Here is a 14,610-nt window from a genome sequence, read left to right as displayed (position 1 = left end):
AGGGTCCTGGTACCTCACCCACCACTAGGACCTGAGCATCGGTCCTTCTAGCTTCCACCCAAAGGAGCTTCCGAGCACACAAATCTCTCCGGGTTAGTCTCCAGCTGCCTCTCCATGGCTCCCTAGCGCCCAGAGCATCAAATCCAGCTCCTTAGGGATCCCTGGGTGGCGCAGCGGTTTGGCGCCTGCCTTTGGCCCAGGGCGCGATCTTGGAGACCCGGGATCGAGTCCCACGTCGGGCTCCTGGTGCGTGGAGCCTGCTTCTCCCTCTGCCTGTGTCTCTCTCTCTCTGTGTGTGTGACTATCATGAATAAATAAAAATTTAAAAAAAAAAAAAATCCAGCTCCTTAGTCCTGCGCTGGCCCGGACTTGGCCGCCCCCCTCCGCCCCCACCCCGCTCCCTCCCTTCTTCTCCCTGCAGCGGGCGCGGGGGACCGTCACTTCAGGCCCCGCCCTCAGCCCCGCCCCCCCACGCGGCCCGGCCCGGCCCCGCCCACCTCGCCTCCCCATTGGACAGCTCGCGGAGCCTCGGGCGCCGGTTGGCTGGCGTGGCCATCAGTTAGGCTCGAGGCCTTGATAACCCGTCCCCGAGCTTCGAGGGGGCGGGCTCGGGTGCGGGCGCGGCGGGGGCTGCGGCTTCAGGTAAAGCGCCAGTTTTCGGGGCCACTGATGGGGGTTCTGGGGGGCTTTAGGGGACGTCCCGGGAAGGGGTACTGCGCCTCCTGCCCTTCTGCGGGCTCAGCGCCCGGCGAGGGGGCGGGCTTCGGGTCCTCTCCTGGGACCCCTCCCACCCCGGGCGCCCCAGGTGGCAGGGGCAGAGTAGGGGGCTGCGGATTCCCGAGGTCGCCCTCCTCCCGCCCTTAGGAGCCAAGTGGGGGGCTTGTTCGCCCCCTAGCGCCCCATCTGACTCCGGGGTTTTCCCAGCGTCGCTCCTGGAAAGCCTGGGGACCCGGTTCCAGCCCCTCATTCTGGACCTGGGTGCGTGGGGGGGTGATACGGAAACGGTGCTGGGGGGAGGAACCGACGGCCCCCGGGCCGGCAGACAATGGGGAGCGGATGGAACCGCCCGGCGGCGTTTCCTGCAGGAAACTGCTCTGTCTCTACGAGGCCGTCCTGGGGTGTGTGTGCTTTGGGGGTAGGGGTCCCTGAGTACCTCCCCCTCCTACCGTCATCAGCCTCCACTCCCCCTTCATCAGGGGGCCGAGAATCCCGCCCCAACTTTAGGGGGTGCTACCGCTCAGGGCCGCGAGCCGGCAAGAACCCCCGTTCCCAGGACCGGGAGCCGCATTGCCCGCCGAGGCCCCCACCCATCAGGTTCCCTCATCACAACTCCGAGTCCCGAAATAGTCCCTGGGGCGGGAGTGGGGGCGTATGGCGTCGGCTCTGACGGCCTAATGAGGGGGTCTCAGGCAGAGGATCGGATCTAGCCAGCATCTCCCGCAGGGAGCGGAGAGGAGGGGAGCGCACCCCCACTCCGCTGAGGCCGCAGCCCCTGGAGCCGCCGTGGTGTGGGCCGGCTTCCTCCCCCACTGGGGAAACGCGCAGGGAGAGCCAGGGATGCAGGCTGGGAGGGATGAACCCCCTCGGGCTCTCGGCCCCTGCCCTGGAGCGGGGAGCTGTTTCTAGAAGGCCATCAAGTGGGTGGCCGCTGCAGAGACACTGGCAAAAGTGCCTGGGTCTAAATCCTGCCTCTGCCTATATGTGACCTTGGACAGGTGACTTAATCGCTCTGTGCCTCAGTTTCTCCATCTGTGCAGTAGGGTAAAGGGTAATGATAAGAAAAACTCCCTTAGAGTTTTTAGCTAAGATTTTTTTTTTTTTTTAAGTCCATACCCATAAATTGCTTATAGTAGAACCTGGCCCATGGTGAATCGCAAAAGTGTTGTTGTTGTTGTTATTATTATTTACCAATGTTGGGGCACTCATTTCTCAGGCCAGCTTCTCTGTCCAGCTGCTCTAGCTGATTTGGATCTTGGCTGTCCACAGCTGTTTTTCTGAGTTCCTAGAGCCTCGGATTTGGGTGTGGCCAGGTCACCAAAGGAGGGGGCTGACCCCATTGAGTCACACTGCCAGCTGTGTGAGGCAGGCCTGGACCCCTAAATCGGCCCAGGTTTTTTCCACGACACAACGCTTCCCTGACAGTTTCCTGAAAACAAGTTGTGAGAGCACTGGCTGTCCTCCCTGATGACTGGCTGCCCTGCTGGCCAGCCCCTCTCAGCCGGTGTGAAGGGAAGGGAAACAGCTGCTTCAGGACTGGGCGGGGCCCTGACTGTCTTGGGGTGGGGTGAGGGAGGTTTGAGGGACACAGCCTGGACATAGGCAGGGAGAGGCAGTGGAGCAGGGGGTGTCAGGCATGGAGGTGGTCATCATGAGTGCAGGAGGCTGGAAGGGGCGATGGCAAAGGCTGCCTCGCCGTTGGCACATTGAGCCACTGGTCAGAGAGAGGACAGTTGGGTCTGGCAGGCACCTGGGTGGTAGAGGCTGGGGGGCAAGGGGTCCCCCCAGAAGATAGGCAGAGCCCAGTGTGAGGGCATTTCCCACAGGGAGTTGTCCTAGTCACTCTGTGCCTTAGTTTCCCCATCTGGAAAATGTGAATGATAGTATCTACCTCAAAGGATTGTGTGGGGGTTGCATAATCAGGCAGGGTATGCAGTAGGCACTCAAGACAAGCTGCTTTCCCTTCCTCGAAGGTTTTTCATGTGGGCTCTTCAAAGCTCCATCTTTCCTACCCTGTGCTTTCCGACTGTCCTTGTTAAATGTCACATTAGATGTGGCCCAATGTCCCTCAGTTTCTTCGAGTCTCCATCATGTTACCTGAAGATTGCCCCCAGCCCTGCGTACAGCCGCAGCTCTGACAACCTGGGTGCTTATGGTTCCTCCACAGGCTCTTACAAGGCAGGAGCAGAACCCTGTGGCACTCCACTCGAGACATCCTAGGGAGTCAGGTATCAATTAATTTGCATCCTTGGTGCCTCTGGCCCACAACTCTCCATCATTCCCACAAGGCTCTCCCAAGCCACTTGGTAAAATCTCAGATGCAAAATTATGTCTTGTTTGCATTTCTTTCTTTTTTTAAAATAGTTTATTTATTTATTCATGAGACACACACACACACAGAGAGAGAGAGAGAGAGAGAGAGAGAGAGAGGCAGAGACACAGGCAGAGGGAGAAGCAGGCTCCATGCAGGGAGCCCGATTCAGGACTCGATCCTGGGACTCCAGGATCATGCCCTGGGCCGAAGGCAGTTGCTAAACTGCTGAGCCACCCAGGGATCCTCAGCATTTCTTTCTTTTTTAAAAATATTTTATTTATGTATTCATGGGAGACACAGAGAGGCAGAGATATAGGCAGAGGGAGAAGTAGGCTCCCTGTGGGGAGCCTGATCCCAGGATCCCAGGACCCCGGGATTATGACCTGAGCCAAAGGCAGACGTTCAACTACTGAGCCACCCAGGCGTCCCTTGTTTGTATTTCTCTAAGGAAAAAAAGAATTCAAATGATCCTATTTTGTTCTTTTTTTTTTTTTAAATATGCAGAATCTGACCAGATGAATTTCTAATGAGCCCATGAAGGGCTTCCAACTCTCACCTTCCTCTGAAGGTTCACACCTCATCCCTTTGAGCACCAATTTCTAATTTTGCCCTGGGACTGAGAAAACAGCAGGTCTGGAATGAACCCTTCCCCGCCCCCTCACTCCTGTTCTCTAATCACTCTCCTCTCTTCTCTTGATGCCTTTCCTGCCTCCTCCTGCCCAGCGGGCTGAGGCCTGGACCTGGGATGCCCATATTCGTTCATTCTAACATTCCAAGGCCCCTTGAGGGAGCAGGGAGGACAGGACAGATGTGTGTGGGAGGGTAGGTGGGGGTCTGTTTCCTTACTTAGAATCCAGGCTGACTCCAGAGGTACAGCCAGAGGGATGGGGCTGGCCCCAACCTCACCCCCTCTGGGGACATTTTCCAGGGTGTGTCTGGCAGCTACTCCAGGAAACATGGCCAAGTTTGCCCTGAATCAGAACCTGCCCGGTGAGTGTGCAAAGTGGGATACATGTGTGTGTCTGGATTGATACTTGGTGCCCATTCATGGACACAGCCCTGTGGTTCCCTCTTTTGCATGTGGCCACAGAGCCCTTTCTAACCATCCATCGGATAATGTCATGGCCCTGCTAAACCCTGCCTATGGTGCCCTAATGCGTGTAATATAATCCCAACTCCTCTTTGCAACCCGGGAGGCTCCCCAAAATCTGCCCCCCACCTCTCCTACTCCTCTCCCTTCTTTTACTCTGTTCCTGACACTCTCACCTCCACCCTGCTGTTACTCCAGCCCACCCTGCTCACTGTGTCCCAGGGCCTTTGCTCTGGCTGTTTTCTTTTAGGAACCTTGTGTCCCCAGCTGCTTCCTCCTCGTCATTTCAGTGCTTAACTTTTAAGTCCCTTCCGCAGGAAACTTGCCTTGACAACTAGAGCCAAAGTCACGCACCTCCTTCAATTATCTTGTATTTCATCTTATTATTATTAGTCCTGAGCACCTTTTGGAATGATCATGTGTATTTATCTCCGCTAAGAGGGCAGGGTTTTGTCTGTCTTGTTCACTGATGTGTCCCCAGCGCCTAGAAAAGTGCTTGGCACATAGCAGGTGCTCAGTAAGGGTGGGATTGCGTGACTGGTGCAGAGAAGCATTTGGTCCTCGGGCATGCGCGTGCGCGAAGGCAGGTGTGCAGGGTTTGGTGCAGGTGGAGCCGCGCAGGGCTGTCGTGGGGGCGGTGGGGGACGCGCTCCGCTTGTCCAGTTTCTCCCGGGTCGCCCCCCTCCCGCAGCCTGACCGCCCCGTCATGCCTGCAGACCTGGGCGGCCCTCGCCTGTGCCCCGGCCCCACCGCGGGCGCGCGCAGCCCGAGCTCGCCCTACTCAGTGGAGACGCCCTACGGCTTCCACCTGGACCTGGACTTCCTCAAGTACGTGGAGGAGCTGGAGCGCGGCCCCGCCGCCCGCCGCGCCCCGGGCCCCCCGCCTGCGCGCCGCCCCCGTGCACCCCGGGCCGGCCTGGCCGGTGCGCGCAGCCCGGGCGCCTGGACCTCCAGCGAATCCCTGGCCAGCGACGACGGAGGAGCGTCGGGCGCACTCTCCCCGGGCGCGCCCTCGGGGCTCCTGCTGTCGCCGCGCGTGCCCGCGCGCAACCCGCGCGTCGAGCACACGCTCCTGGAAACTAGCCGGCGGCTGGAGCTGGCGCAGGCGCACGAGCGCGCGCCCAGCCCGGGCCGCGCCGTCCCGCGCAGCCCGCGGGGGTCCGGCCGCAGCAGCCCCGCCCCCAGCCCCGCCCCCAACCCCGCCTCCCCCGGGCCCGCGCAGCTGCAGCTGGTGCGCGAGCAGATGGCCGCGGCTCTGCGGCGCCTGCGCGAGCTCGAGGAACAGGCGCGCGCGCTGCCCGAGCTGCAGGAGCAGGTGCGCACGCTGCGCGCCGAGAAGGCGCGGCTGCTGGCGGGGCGCGGGCTCCCGGAGCCCGACGCGGAGGCCGAGGCGCGCCCGGACAAGCTAGCTCAGCTGCGGCGGCTCACCGAGCGCCTCGCCACCTCCGAGCGCGGCGTCCGCGCCAGGGCCGGCCCCTGGGCCGACGGCCCCGACGGGCCGGCTTCCAGGCGCGGTGAGGGCGCGCTCGAGGTCCCCGACGCAGCCGGGATCCCCGACGCGGCGCCGCAGACGCGGGACGCTGGCACCCAGGCGGTGCCGGAGACCCAAGACGCCAGGGCCCAGGCGGAGCCGGAGACCCAGGAGGCCGGCGTGGAAGCGGCCCCCGAGACCCTCGAGTCGGACGCGTGGGTGACCGAGGCGCTGCTGGGGTTGCCCGAGGCCGCCGAGCGCGAGCTGGAGCTGCTCCGCGCCAGCCTGGAGCACCAGCGCGGGGTGAGCGAGCTCCTGCGCTGCCGGCTGCGCGAGCTGGAGGAGGCCCGAGAGGCTGCCGAGGCGGAGGCAGCGGAGGCAGCGGAGGCCCAGCCCCAGCCCCGCGAGGCTGCCACCCAGACCCTGTGGGGCTGTGCCGCGAAGGCCACACAGACCGAGACCCCCGCTGAGGCCTCCGGCCCGAGTCAGGAGAACCCGTCGGGACCCACGGATGGGGACAGAGCCGTGGCCCCCGCGGGTGAGTCCCAACCCCTGCCTGAGCCGTGGCTTGATGGCTTCTGGACTCGAGCTCAGCACCCTCCTCCGACCCCGCCAGGCATCCTCAAATCCATCATGAAGAGGAGAGATGGTACCCCCGGCGCCCAGCCCAGCCCCGGACCCAAGAGCCTGCAGTTTGTGGGAGTCCTGAACGGCGAGTGAGCACCTTCCCCCTCCCCGTGGCGGCGCCTGCAGGGACGGAGACGGGGGTTTGAATCCTGGCCCTGCCGCGGACTGGCAGAGCGGCCTTGGAAAGCCGGTTTCCTCTTCTGTAAAGTGGGGACAGCCACGCCCAGCTCTCAGGACGCGAGAACGAGCCACAGGGAGCCTCTCACCCCGCCCCAGGTACGAGAGCTCGTCCAGCGAGGACGACAGTGACAGCGACAGCGAGGACGGCGCCGCCGAGCCTCCAAGGAGCAGCTCCTCCGGGGACGACAGCGGCAGGGATGTCGGGGACGACAGTGGCGGGGACGTCCTGGATCCCGAGCGGGAGCCAGAGCCGGAGGCAGAACCGCAGCCTGGTGCGCAGGGCAGGTGAGCGGAGTTGGGGACCCGGAGTTGGGACGGCGGCTTCCTTTGCCGCCCTCCGCGCCTCCCCCACCCGACCCCGACCCCCACCCCGACCCCGACCCCTCCTGAGCCTCTCCCGGCCTAACCTGGTAGGTGTGAGCTGAGCCCGCGCTTGAGGGAGGCGTGCGCAGCGCTGCAGCGGCAGCTGAGCCGGGGCCGCGGAGTCGCCCGCGACGGCGTGAGTGCCAGCGAGAGCCCTTTCCGCGTGGAGCCGTGGGCCCCATCGGGCACCCCCCACTCCCTCTTAGGGAAAAGCATAGAGTTGGGGTGGGGGGGCCCAGGTTCCACCCCGTGGCGCCGACACTTCTACTGATGCCAGGCTCTCCAAAGGGATCTCCGCCCAGGGACAGCGCTGGAGTTTTCCGATTTCCCCAGAACGTTGCGCCCCGAGCCCCACGCGCACCCCAGTACTCCCCAAAGGCGAGCGGTCACCGCCTTCCTCCACTCTAGGTTCTCTCACAGGCTCAGTCCCAGAGGGGAGGACTCCTATGCCTTGAGCCTGGGACCCTCACTGGCTGTTCGTCCTCCTCCGAAAAGGGCGGCTGCGCGGGACCTTCCTCCCCTGCTGAGACCCCCCCCCAACACACGTCACAGTCTGGACCATCTCGGACGCCTTTCTTCTGCTCCCCGCAGGGCGCCGCACGCCTGGTGGCCCAGGAGTGGTTCCGAGTGTCCAGCCAGCGGCGCTCCCAGGCCGAGGCTGTGGCTGGGGTGCTGGGCGCTGTGGGGCGCCTGGGCCCGGAGCTCCTGGCGCACGTGGTGAACCTGGCCGATGGCAACGGAAACACAGCCCTGCACTACAGCGTGTCCCACGGGAACCTGGCTATCTCGAGCTTGCTGCTGGATACCGGTCAGCACCTTCCTCCAGGGTTACAGGATCCCTGTGTCCTGGGCAGATTGCCAAGGGCCTTCAGCCCTCTCCACTTGGAGCTCTGCCTCTCACTTTGCAGGGTCGCCGGAATACCTGCCTTTAAAATTTGGTAGGCCTAAATTTAGAGGAATTACTTAGTGTCACCAGCCTTAGTTAGCTTCCTCATCTGGGAAATGGGGATGCAACACCCCCACCTTGGGCAGCTGGGATCACAGGTGTAGAATAGCGCCAGGCACTCAGGAGGAGGCCAGTCAGTGGTCACCGTGTGCGTGGTGCCCCTGGATCTCCAGTCCTGGCGCTCACCTCATTCTGGGGCCCCAATACCCAGCCACCTGCCCCTCCAGGCTTGCAGGAGAGATACCTACTGGTCAGAGCCCTGGGGCTGGGCCACTGTGCCCTGTCTTCCATCCCCATGTCCTACATTGACTCAATTTTACACATTTCTATGCCCTGCCCCCTGCTAGCTAATTCCCTGCCCCAACTTGCCCCCTCTGGAGCTGAGAGACCCACACCCAGGTGTTCCTGAGCTCACAGACATGGGTGTTGAAAGCCTACTGGGTGCCAGTAGTGCTGGGGTGGGGGTGGGCCACCCATGTACAGCTACTTTCCCTGTGGGACTCACAGTAGAGGGGACAGTGGGCAGTACGCTGACCACCAAGAGCCCTCCTGACATCTTCCTGGGTGTCATTCTAAAGGGCTAACATCTGCTGGGGCCTGCCCTTGGAGGCTTCCCACTGTCCCCTCCCCGACCCCACTGCCCCCAAATACAGGTCTGTCCCATCCCTGAAGATCTTGGTGACCTGGGGAAGAGCACAGTTGCTCTGAGCTGGACCGGGCGCTAGAGCTTGGGAGGGGGCATGAGGCATGATTCAAGGCATCTCCTGCCTAAAGGGGGCTGGGGGCCAGGCCTGGGGCTTTAGTGACTGGGGGAGCAGGCTCGGCAGTGTCACAGGAAGCCCAAGGCTTCACTGACCCCTTTTATTCCTTGCATTTAACCCCCAACCCCACTCCCCAGACCTTGCCATGGGCCTTCTAGTTCTCACATGGATCATTCCCTCTGCTCCTGTCTGCTTGCTGCCATGTCTACCTACCCACTGCCCCCCCCCCCCCGGCCCCTGAGTCCTCAACGTGCTCCCCATGCAGGGGCTGTTTCATCTCCCTGGCACGCAGGGCCTGGCTGTGGCTGTGTATCCTTGGACCTCATCTCCCCTCCAGACCTTTCCCCTTCCTCCCTCCGCCGTACCTTGGAGCCTCTCGCTGATCAGACCACAATTCCCTCTGTCCCTTCTTCAGGCTTCTTCCTTCGAGCTCCAATCACTCTTCCTGTGTCTTCCGTTTATTTATTAAAAAGATTTTATTTATTTATTCACGGGAGACAGAGAGAGGCAGAGACACAACACGGGCAGAGGGAGAAGCAGGCTCCATGTAGGGAGCCTGACATGACTTGATCCTGGGTTGGGTCTCCAGGGTCATGCTGCAAGTGGCGCTAAACCACTGAGCCACCGGGGCTGACCGCCCCCCCCCCCCCCCGCCCTTTAAAAAGATTTTATGGGTCTCCCGTTTTAGCTCCAGGCCAACTCTCCCCTGCAGGTGAATCCTCACCAGTTTCAGTATCTTTGTGGAGCATCGCTCTCATTTCCAGGCTTCTCCATTCCTAACACCCTGCTCCCAACCCTGTCACCTTGATCTCTGCCCTACGTCAGCCTTCTACTTGTAAGGTCACCCGGAGATCCACGCCTCCATAGTGTCTTCTGGTCTCTTACCCCCCCAAAATTTCAGCTCTCCAGTCACCTGGCCCTAGCAGCCCGTGGGCCTCATGGGACCACTGTCTGTTGTTCATGGCCCCCCTTTGCCCCCTTGCTTCCTTGTTCTCCCTCCGCCATTAACTACTCCTTTATGTCCCCTTTCAAACTCTTCCCCATTGCCCTCACACCCTACTTGCCCTGCAGGCCCCAGAACTGGACACGATAGACCCTCAAGTGCAGGTTGAAGGAATGAGCAAGCTCTCAGGAACCTATGGCAGTGAGCTCATGGGCTGTGGGGAGGAGTGGAAATAGACAATTATCAAGGAAAAAATGAAATAATTACAAATAGGGATAAGGGCCACCATAAAACATAACCAGGGTAGGAAGTGGGGTGATCCTTTGGCTTAGGAAAGCCTCAGGTGGGAGGGGTAGGGGAAAATAGGTGGGTGCTCTGGCTAGCCTGCAGAGACCCCACTCTGGTTATTTCTGTGTGCCCCTCACCGCATTCCACCAGTCACAGAAGCTTGTGGAAGCAGTGAACACCTAGAGAGCATGCCGTACAACCAGGGGAACCCCCCCCCTTTAGATACCACTTAATCCCTTTTCTTCCTAGCCCACCGAGTCCTTCTCTCTAAAGGGCGTCCACTCCATGACCCTGATCCAAGTCCGAGGTCCCTCACTGTGCACCTCTCCCCAAGCTGTTGTAGCTTCATCGAACTTTGAATCATGGGAGACCACAGCCTAGTCGCTCTAGTAACTGTGCCTGGAGTAGGTGCTGTGAGGGAGGGGGCCAGAATGGTAACAGATGATCCCAGAGGAAATAGAGCCAGTGCTTAAGGGGTGGTCACAGTCACCACAGTGTTCCTTTCCTTGGGCTGCTGTAACAAAGTAGGACAATGTGGTGGCTTAAGAGAATGGAGATTCGTTGTTTTTTTGTTTGTTTTTTTTTATTTATTTATGATAGTCATACAGAGAGAAAGAGAGAGAGGCAGAGACACAGGCAGAAGGAGAAGCAGGCTCCATGCGCCGGGAGCCTGATGTGGGATTCAATCCCAGGTCTCCAGGATCGCGCCCTGGGCCAAAGGCAGGCGCCAAACCGCTGCGCCACCCAGGGATCCCGAGATTCGTTTTCTTATAGTTCCGGAGGCCCAAAGTCCAAAATCAAAGTTGGCAGGCCTGGTTCCCTCTCAGGAGCTCAGAGCAAGAAATCTGCTCCATGCCTTTCTCCTAGCTTCTAGTGGCTGCCTAAAAACTAACATCCTGTGGCTGATGGCAGCTTCTCTTCTCTGCCTTGGTCTTCACTGGTCTTCTGTGTGTCTGTGTCTCTTCTAAGGACACCAGTATTATGGATTAGAGTCTACAATAACGACGTTGCCTTGATTACATTTGCAAAGATCCTATTTCCAGTTAAGGTCACTCATAGGTACAGGGTAGGTAGGACTTAATCTTTTGGTGGGGACACAACTCCATCTGTAACACAGCCTTGGAGAAAGGATTCCAGAAGGACAAAAGTCGGAGGACAGCCTCGAAAGCCGCGGACAAGGGCCTATATTCCAAGAGCAATGGGGGATGGTGAGAGGGTTTTAAATAGGTGACTAGGCCAAAGTTCTCTTGATCTGCATGGAAATGGGTAGATTTGGACACTAGGGTAGACCAGTTGACAGAACTCTTTTTAGGGATGGGGACAGGGACAGAGGCAGAGTGAAAATCTTGAGTTCCACTTCCAGCACAGAGCCTAACTCAGGGCTCAATTGTACAACCCTGAGGTCATGACCTGAGCCAAAATCAAGAGTTGGATGCTTAACTGACTGAGCCACTCAGGCGCCCTAAATGGACTTAGTTCTCAGGGGCGGGGGGGCCCACAATGGTGGGTGATAGCCACAAAAATAGGAACATCAGTTTACCGAGGACCTACTATGTGCTAAGTGTTGTTCCAGTTATTGGGGGATACAACAGAAAACCAAACCAAGTCTCTAACCCAACTGGAAATAAGCAGAAATTTGAGCAGAACCTGAGCCAGGAGCCGTGTGGCTCTTCCCAGGGAGAACGTTGGAGGCAAAGGGAGCAGGAAAATCCATGACCCAGTAACCACCCCCATTACACTGATGGCAAACCTGAGTCTGGGGAAGCATTAAACCAGGTTGGGTTGAGGGTGTCAGCTTCTTGGCTGACTGACCCCTCCACTGTCCAGGGGTCTGCGACATTGACCGCCAGAACCGGGCTGGCTACTCAGCCCTCATGCTGGCTGCGCTCACCTCTGTGGGGCGAGAAGAGGACATGGCTGTGGTTCAGAGACTCTTCCATCTGGGGAATGTTAACGCCAAGGCCACCCAGGTGCGTGGGCATTTCTTCCCTGGGTAGTGGTCTGGTCCGTCCCTTCTACTTTGGGTTAGTCTCTGACCTCTCTTCCAGAACCCTCCCCAGCCGTGTCCCCTTCTTCCTCACTCCCCAGACAGGACAGACAGCCCTCATGCTGGCCATCAGCCATGGCCGCCAGGACATGGTAGCAGCCCTTCTGTCATGTGGGGCTGATGTGAATGCACAGGACGCAGATGGGGCCACAGCGCTGATGTGCGCCAGTGAGTACGGGCGCCTGGACACTGTCCGGTTGCTGCTGGCCCAGCCAGGGTGTGATCCGGCCCTTCTGGACAATGTGAGCCACCATGGGGCTGAGGTGGGGATGGCAGGGGGCCTGTGCATGGATTCAAGGACCTGACTGTCCCCATTGTTCCTCAGGAGGGCACCAGTGCCCTGGCCATTGCCTTGGAGGCTGAACAGGATGAGGTGGCTGCTCTGCTGCATGCCCACCTGACCTCGGGCCAGCCAGATCCCCTGGTGAGTGCAGCCCCTAGCCCAGAGAAACGAAGCCTCCCAGCTGTACGTTCGGTTCAGAGATGATACCAAGTGTGCCCAAGGAAGACGTCCCTAGGGAAGCAGGCAGGATTGGGGAACCCGAGTCTGAATTCTTTCATGTGGCTGGGATTTGATGTTCAACCTGCAAAATACCGGAGACACACCTCCCCGCTTTACAGGTCATGAGCCTGAAGTCTCCAGAGGGGAAGTGACCTAAGGTCAAAACAGAGCTGTTAGACCTGACTCAGACCTTGTCAGTGGAGCCTGCTACTGCCCCCAGGGAGGCTTCCACAAAGGAATAAGGGATCCTTTAGAATGAGACACAGAGGGGAAGTGGGGTGCAAGCTCCCTGCAAGCCAGGAGAACACTCAGTTTGCCTCTAAGGGAGAAAAGCTTACTCTCTTTAAAATCAAGTGCCATTGCTTCTCAGCCTTTTGGCTAAGGTCAAGTGTAAAATCAAGTGCCAGGCTGTTCTCAGTATTTGCTTATTAAACTCATCCAATCAGCCTGCCCATCCTGCACTCTCCTGTTACAGATGCGGGCAAGGAGACATGGAGGTCAAGGGCTTCCTCCAGGTCAGACGGGGCAGAGGCAGATTCAAAACCAGGCAGTCTGGTTCCACTGTAAAAGATGGGGTTCCCCCTAAGTGGGACCATAGTGTAAAGGAACAAGACCTCCATCAGGTTAAGTATTCCTGTGTCTAAGGGGGCTGAAACCCTAGCATCATCCCCACCTCTCTCCCCAGTCACCTCTTGAGTCTACCCCTGATGTGCCTGATGAAGAAGAATGCAGTGACCATAGAGAAGACCCCCAGCCTCAGTGACCAGCCTGGCACCTTGGACCTGGATTGGGAGAAGAGAGTTAGTTCCTTCCACCACCCCAGCCTCTGGGACACAGCAGGGGCCAGGGTTAATCATCCAGATAACTAGCCTTGGGCCAAGAGAAAAGCTTGGATGACAACACCCACTTTCAGAATAAAACATTACTAACTCAACTCGTGTCTTGTTTTGGGGACACATACACATAGTTCCCCCTCCCCCCAAGTCACCCGAGGATAGAGTGGGAGTGGATCCCTCTGGAAGAATAGTGATACTATAAGCCTAGTGACAGCCAGACAAGATCCCAAGTTTACATACAACATAAACGCTTTATTAACAATCGCAGATCATCCCTGTGAGCCAAGTGGTCGACCCAGACATCCAGGACCCTGTAAACAGACCCAAATATGAGATACGGGAGGGCCACCCAGCAACTGTCCAAGTCCCTCCCCTGTCTTGCAAATCTCAGTAAACCCTTTCTACACTTCCAACCCCAATCCCGGACTCACCAGCTACAAGTTCAGCGCAACCTCCGAGCTTCTCGCTCTGACTCCAATAGCGTGAGCACGTCGCCCTCGCGCACGGGGCCTTTCACGTTGCGGATGATGGAGCGGCTGGTGTCGTCCATGAACTCCACGCGCACCTACGGGCCCCACCAAGAGAACATGAAGCAGTTAGGGTCAGTCGCGGATAGGCACAATATTTCTTTTTTTTTTTTTTTGGAAGATTTTATGACCTTCATGAGAGACCCAGAGAGAGCAGAGACACAGGCAGAGGGAGAAGCAGGCTCCTTGTTGGAGCCTCATACGGGACTCGATCTCAGGACTCCGGGATCACGACCTGAGCCGAAAGCAGACAGATAACCACTGAGCCACCCAGGAGCTCAGGCACCGGGTTTCGATCCAGGGGACGTGTTGGGGACGGCTCGGAAATACTTAGAAAGGGGGCTGCGTATGGGAGGCAGAGCCGCGCCCGGAAGAGAAACCCAAGAGCAGGTCGTGGAGAACGACGTTCTCGAGCGGCAACAGCAGCCACCGGGAGGGGCAGCTGCAGCTCCGGTCCTGTTCGGGAGCGGAGCACACTCGGTCGGGCACGGAGCCACAAAGAGGTGGTTGGGACGGGCCAAGCCACGGGGAGGGGCGTCGGGGCCCGGGAAGTGAGGTCCACGGATCTCAGGCCCGGTGGGCAGGGCCCTCGTGGGGTCTCGGGGCACTCCGGGAGCCCTGGGATACAGGGGACTCCGGTTCTCACGGTCCGGCCGGCCAGGGAGTCGTCAGGGCTCAGACCCCGCGAGCGTCCCCACCCGCTCGCTCACCTGCGTGCACTGTCCCTGCGAGCCGGTCCTGCCCAGCACCTTGGTGACCTGGTGGAGAGAAGCTGGGATGAGGCCTGGGCAATCCGAACCTCCCACCCCATCTTTCTCCATCCTCGTCCCCAACTCAGGCCCCCCACCTCACCCTGGCCAACTTGATGGGCTGCACACGGCTCGTGTCCATGATGGCGGCGCGGCGGCGGTCGGGCGGAGAGGGGTCACGTGCTCCGAGAAGACCTTTTATACTACGCCCTGGCCCCGCCCTCCCTCTCTCGCTCTCGCGAGACCATG

At 59.4% G+C, this 14,610-nt stretch overlaps 2 protein-coding genes across 7 annotated transcripts; one reads left to right on the top strand and one right to left on the bottom strand.

Moving 5' to 3' along the window:
* The first annotated feature begins 602 nt into the window (after nucleotides 1–602).
* Nucleotides 603–13,183, top strand: KANK3 (KN motif and ankyrin repeat domains 3). Of its 6 annotated transcripts, none has more exons than XR_011994485.1 (13): nucleotides 603–642; nucleotides 2,885–2,945; nucleotides 3,536–3,662; nucleotides 3,960–4,021; nucleotides 4,838–6,130; nucleotides 6,209–6,308; nucleotides 6,496–6,684; nucleotides 6,814–6,898; nucleotides 7,354–7,570; nucleotides 11,528–11,670; nucleotides 11,789–11,915; nucleotides 12,073–12,171; nucleotides 12,935–13,183. XR_011994485.1 is itself a non-coding variant. In XM_072721580.1 (13 exons), exons 4-13 carry the CDS (start codon nucleotides 3,988–3,990, stop codon nucleotides 13,010–13,012), a joined length of 2,439 nt encoding a protein of 812 aa, XP_072577681.1. In that variant the 5' UTR covers nucleotides 603–642; nucleotides 2,885–2,945; nucleotides 3,536–3,662; nucleotides 3,960–3,987; the 3' UTR covers nucleotides 13,013–13,183. The 6 variants fall into 6 exon arrangements, 3 of the variants coding, with proteins under 3 accessions (XP_072577681.1, XP_072577682.1, XP_072577683.1); XR_011994486.1 differs by having other exon boundaries at nucleotides 7,354–7,700; nucleotides 11,789–11,989; XM_072721580.1 differs by having other exon boundaries at nucleotides 11,789–11,989.
* Nucleotides 13,184–13,316: 133 nt separating this feature from the next.
* On the bottom strand, nucleotides 13,317–14,609 carry RPS28 (ribosomal protein S28). The gene is made up of 4 exons (XM_025985653.2): nucleotides 14,465–14,609; nucleotides 14,323–14,370; nucleotides 13,517–13,650; nucleotides 13,317–13,396 (listed from the first exon to the last, which is right to left on the bottom strand). The coding sequence occupies exons 1-3, from the start codon at nucleotides 14,501–14,503 to the stop codon at nucleotides 13,528–13,530; spliced, it is 210 nt and encodes a 69-aa protein (XP_025841438.1). The 5' UTR covers nucleotides 14,504–14,609; the 3' UTR covers nucleotides 13,317–13,396; nucleotides 13,517–13,527.
* Nucleotide 14,610: the final 1 nt, after the last annotated feature.

The sequence above is a fragment of the Vulpes vulpes genome, chromosome 9 (assembly GCF_048418805.1).
Source record: "Vulpes vulpes isolate BD-2025 chromosome 9, VulVul3, whole genome shotgun sequence".
Classification (NCBI taxonomy): domain Eukaryota; kingdom Metazoa; phylum Chordata; class Mammalia; order Carnivora; family Canidae; genus Vulpes; species Vulpes vulpes.
This window is presented reverse-complemented; position numbering and strand designations above follow the sequence as displayed.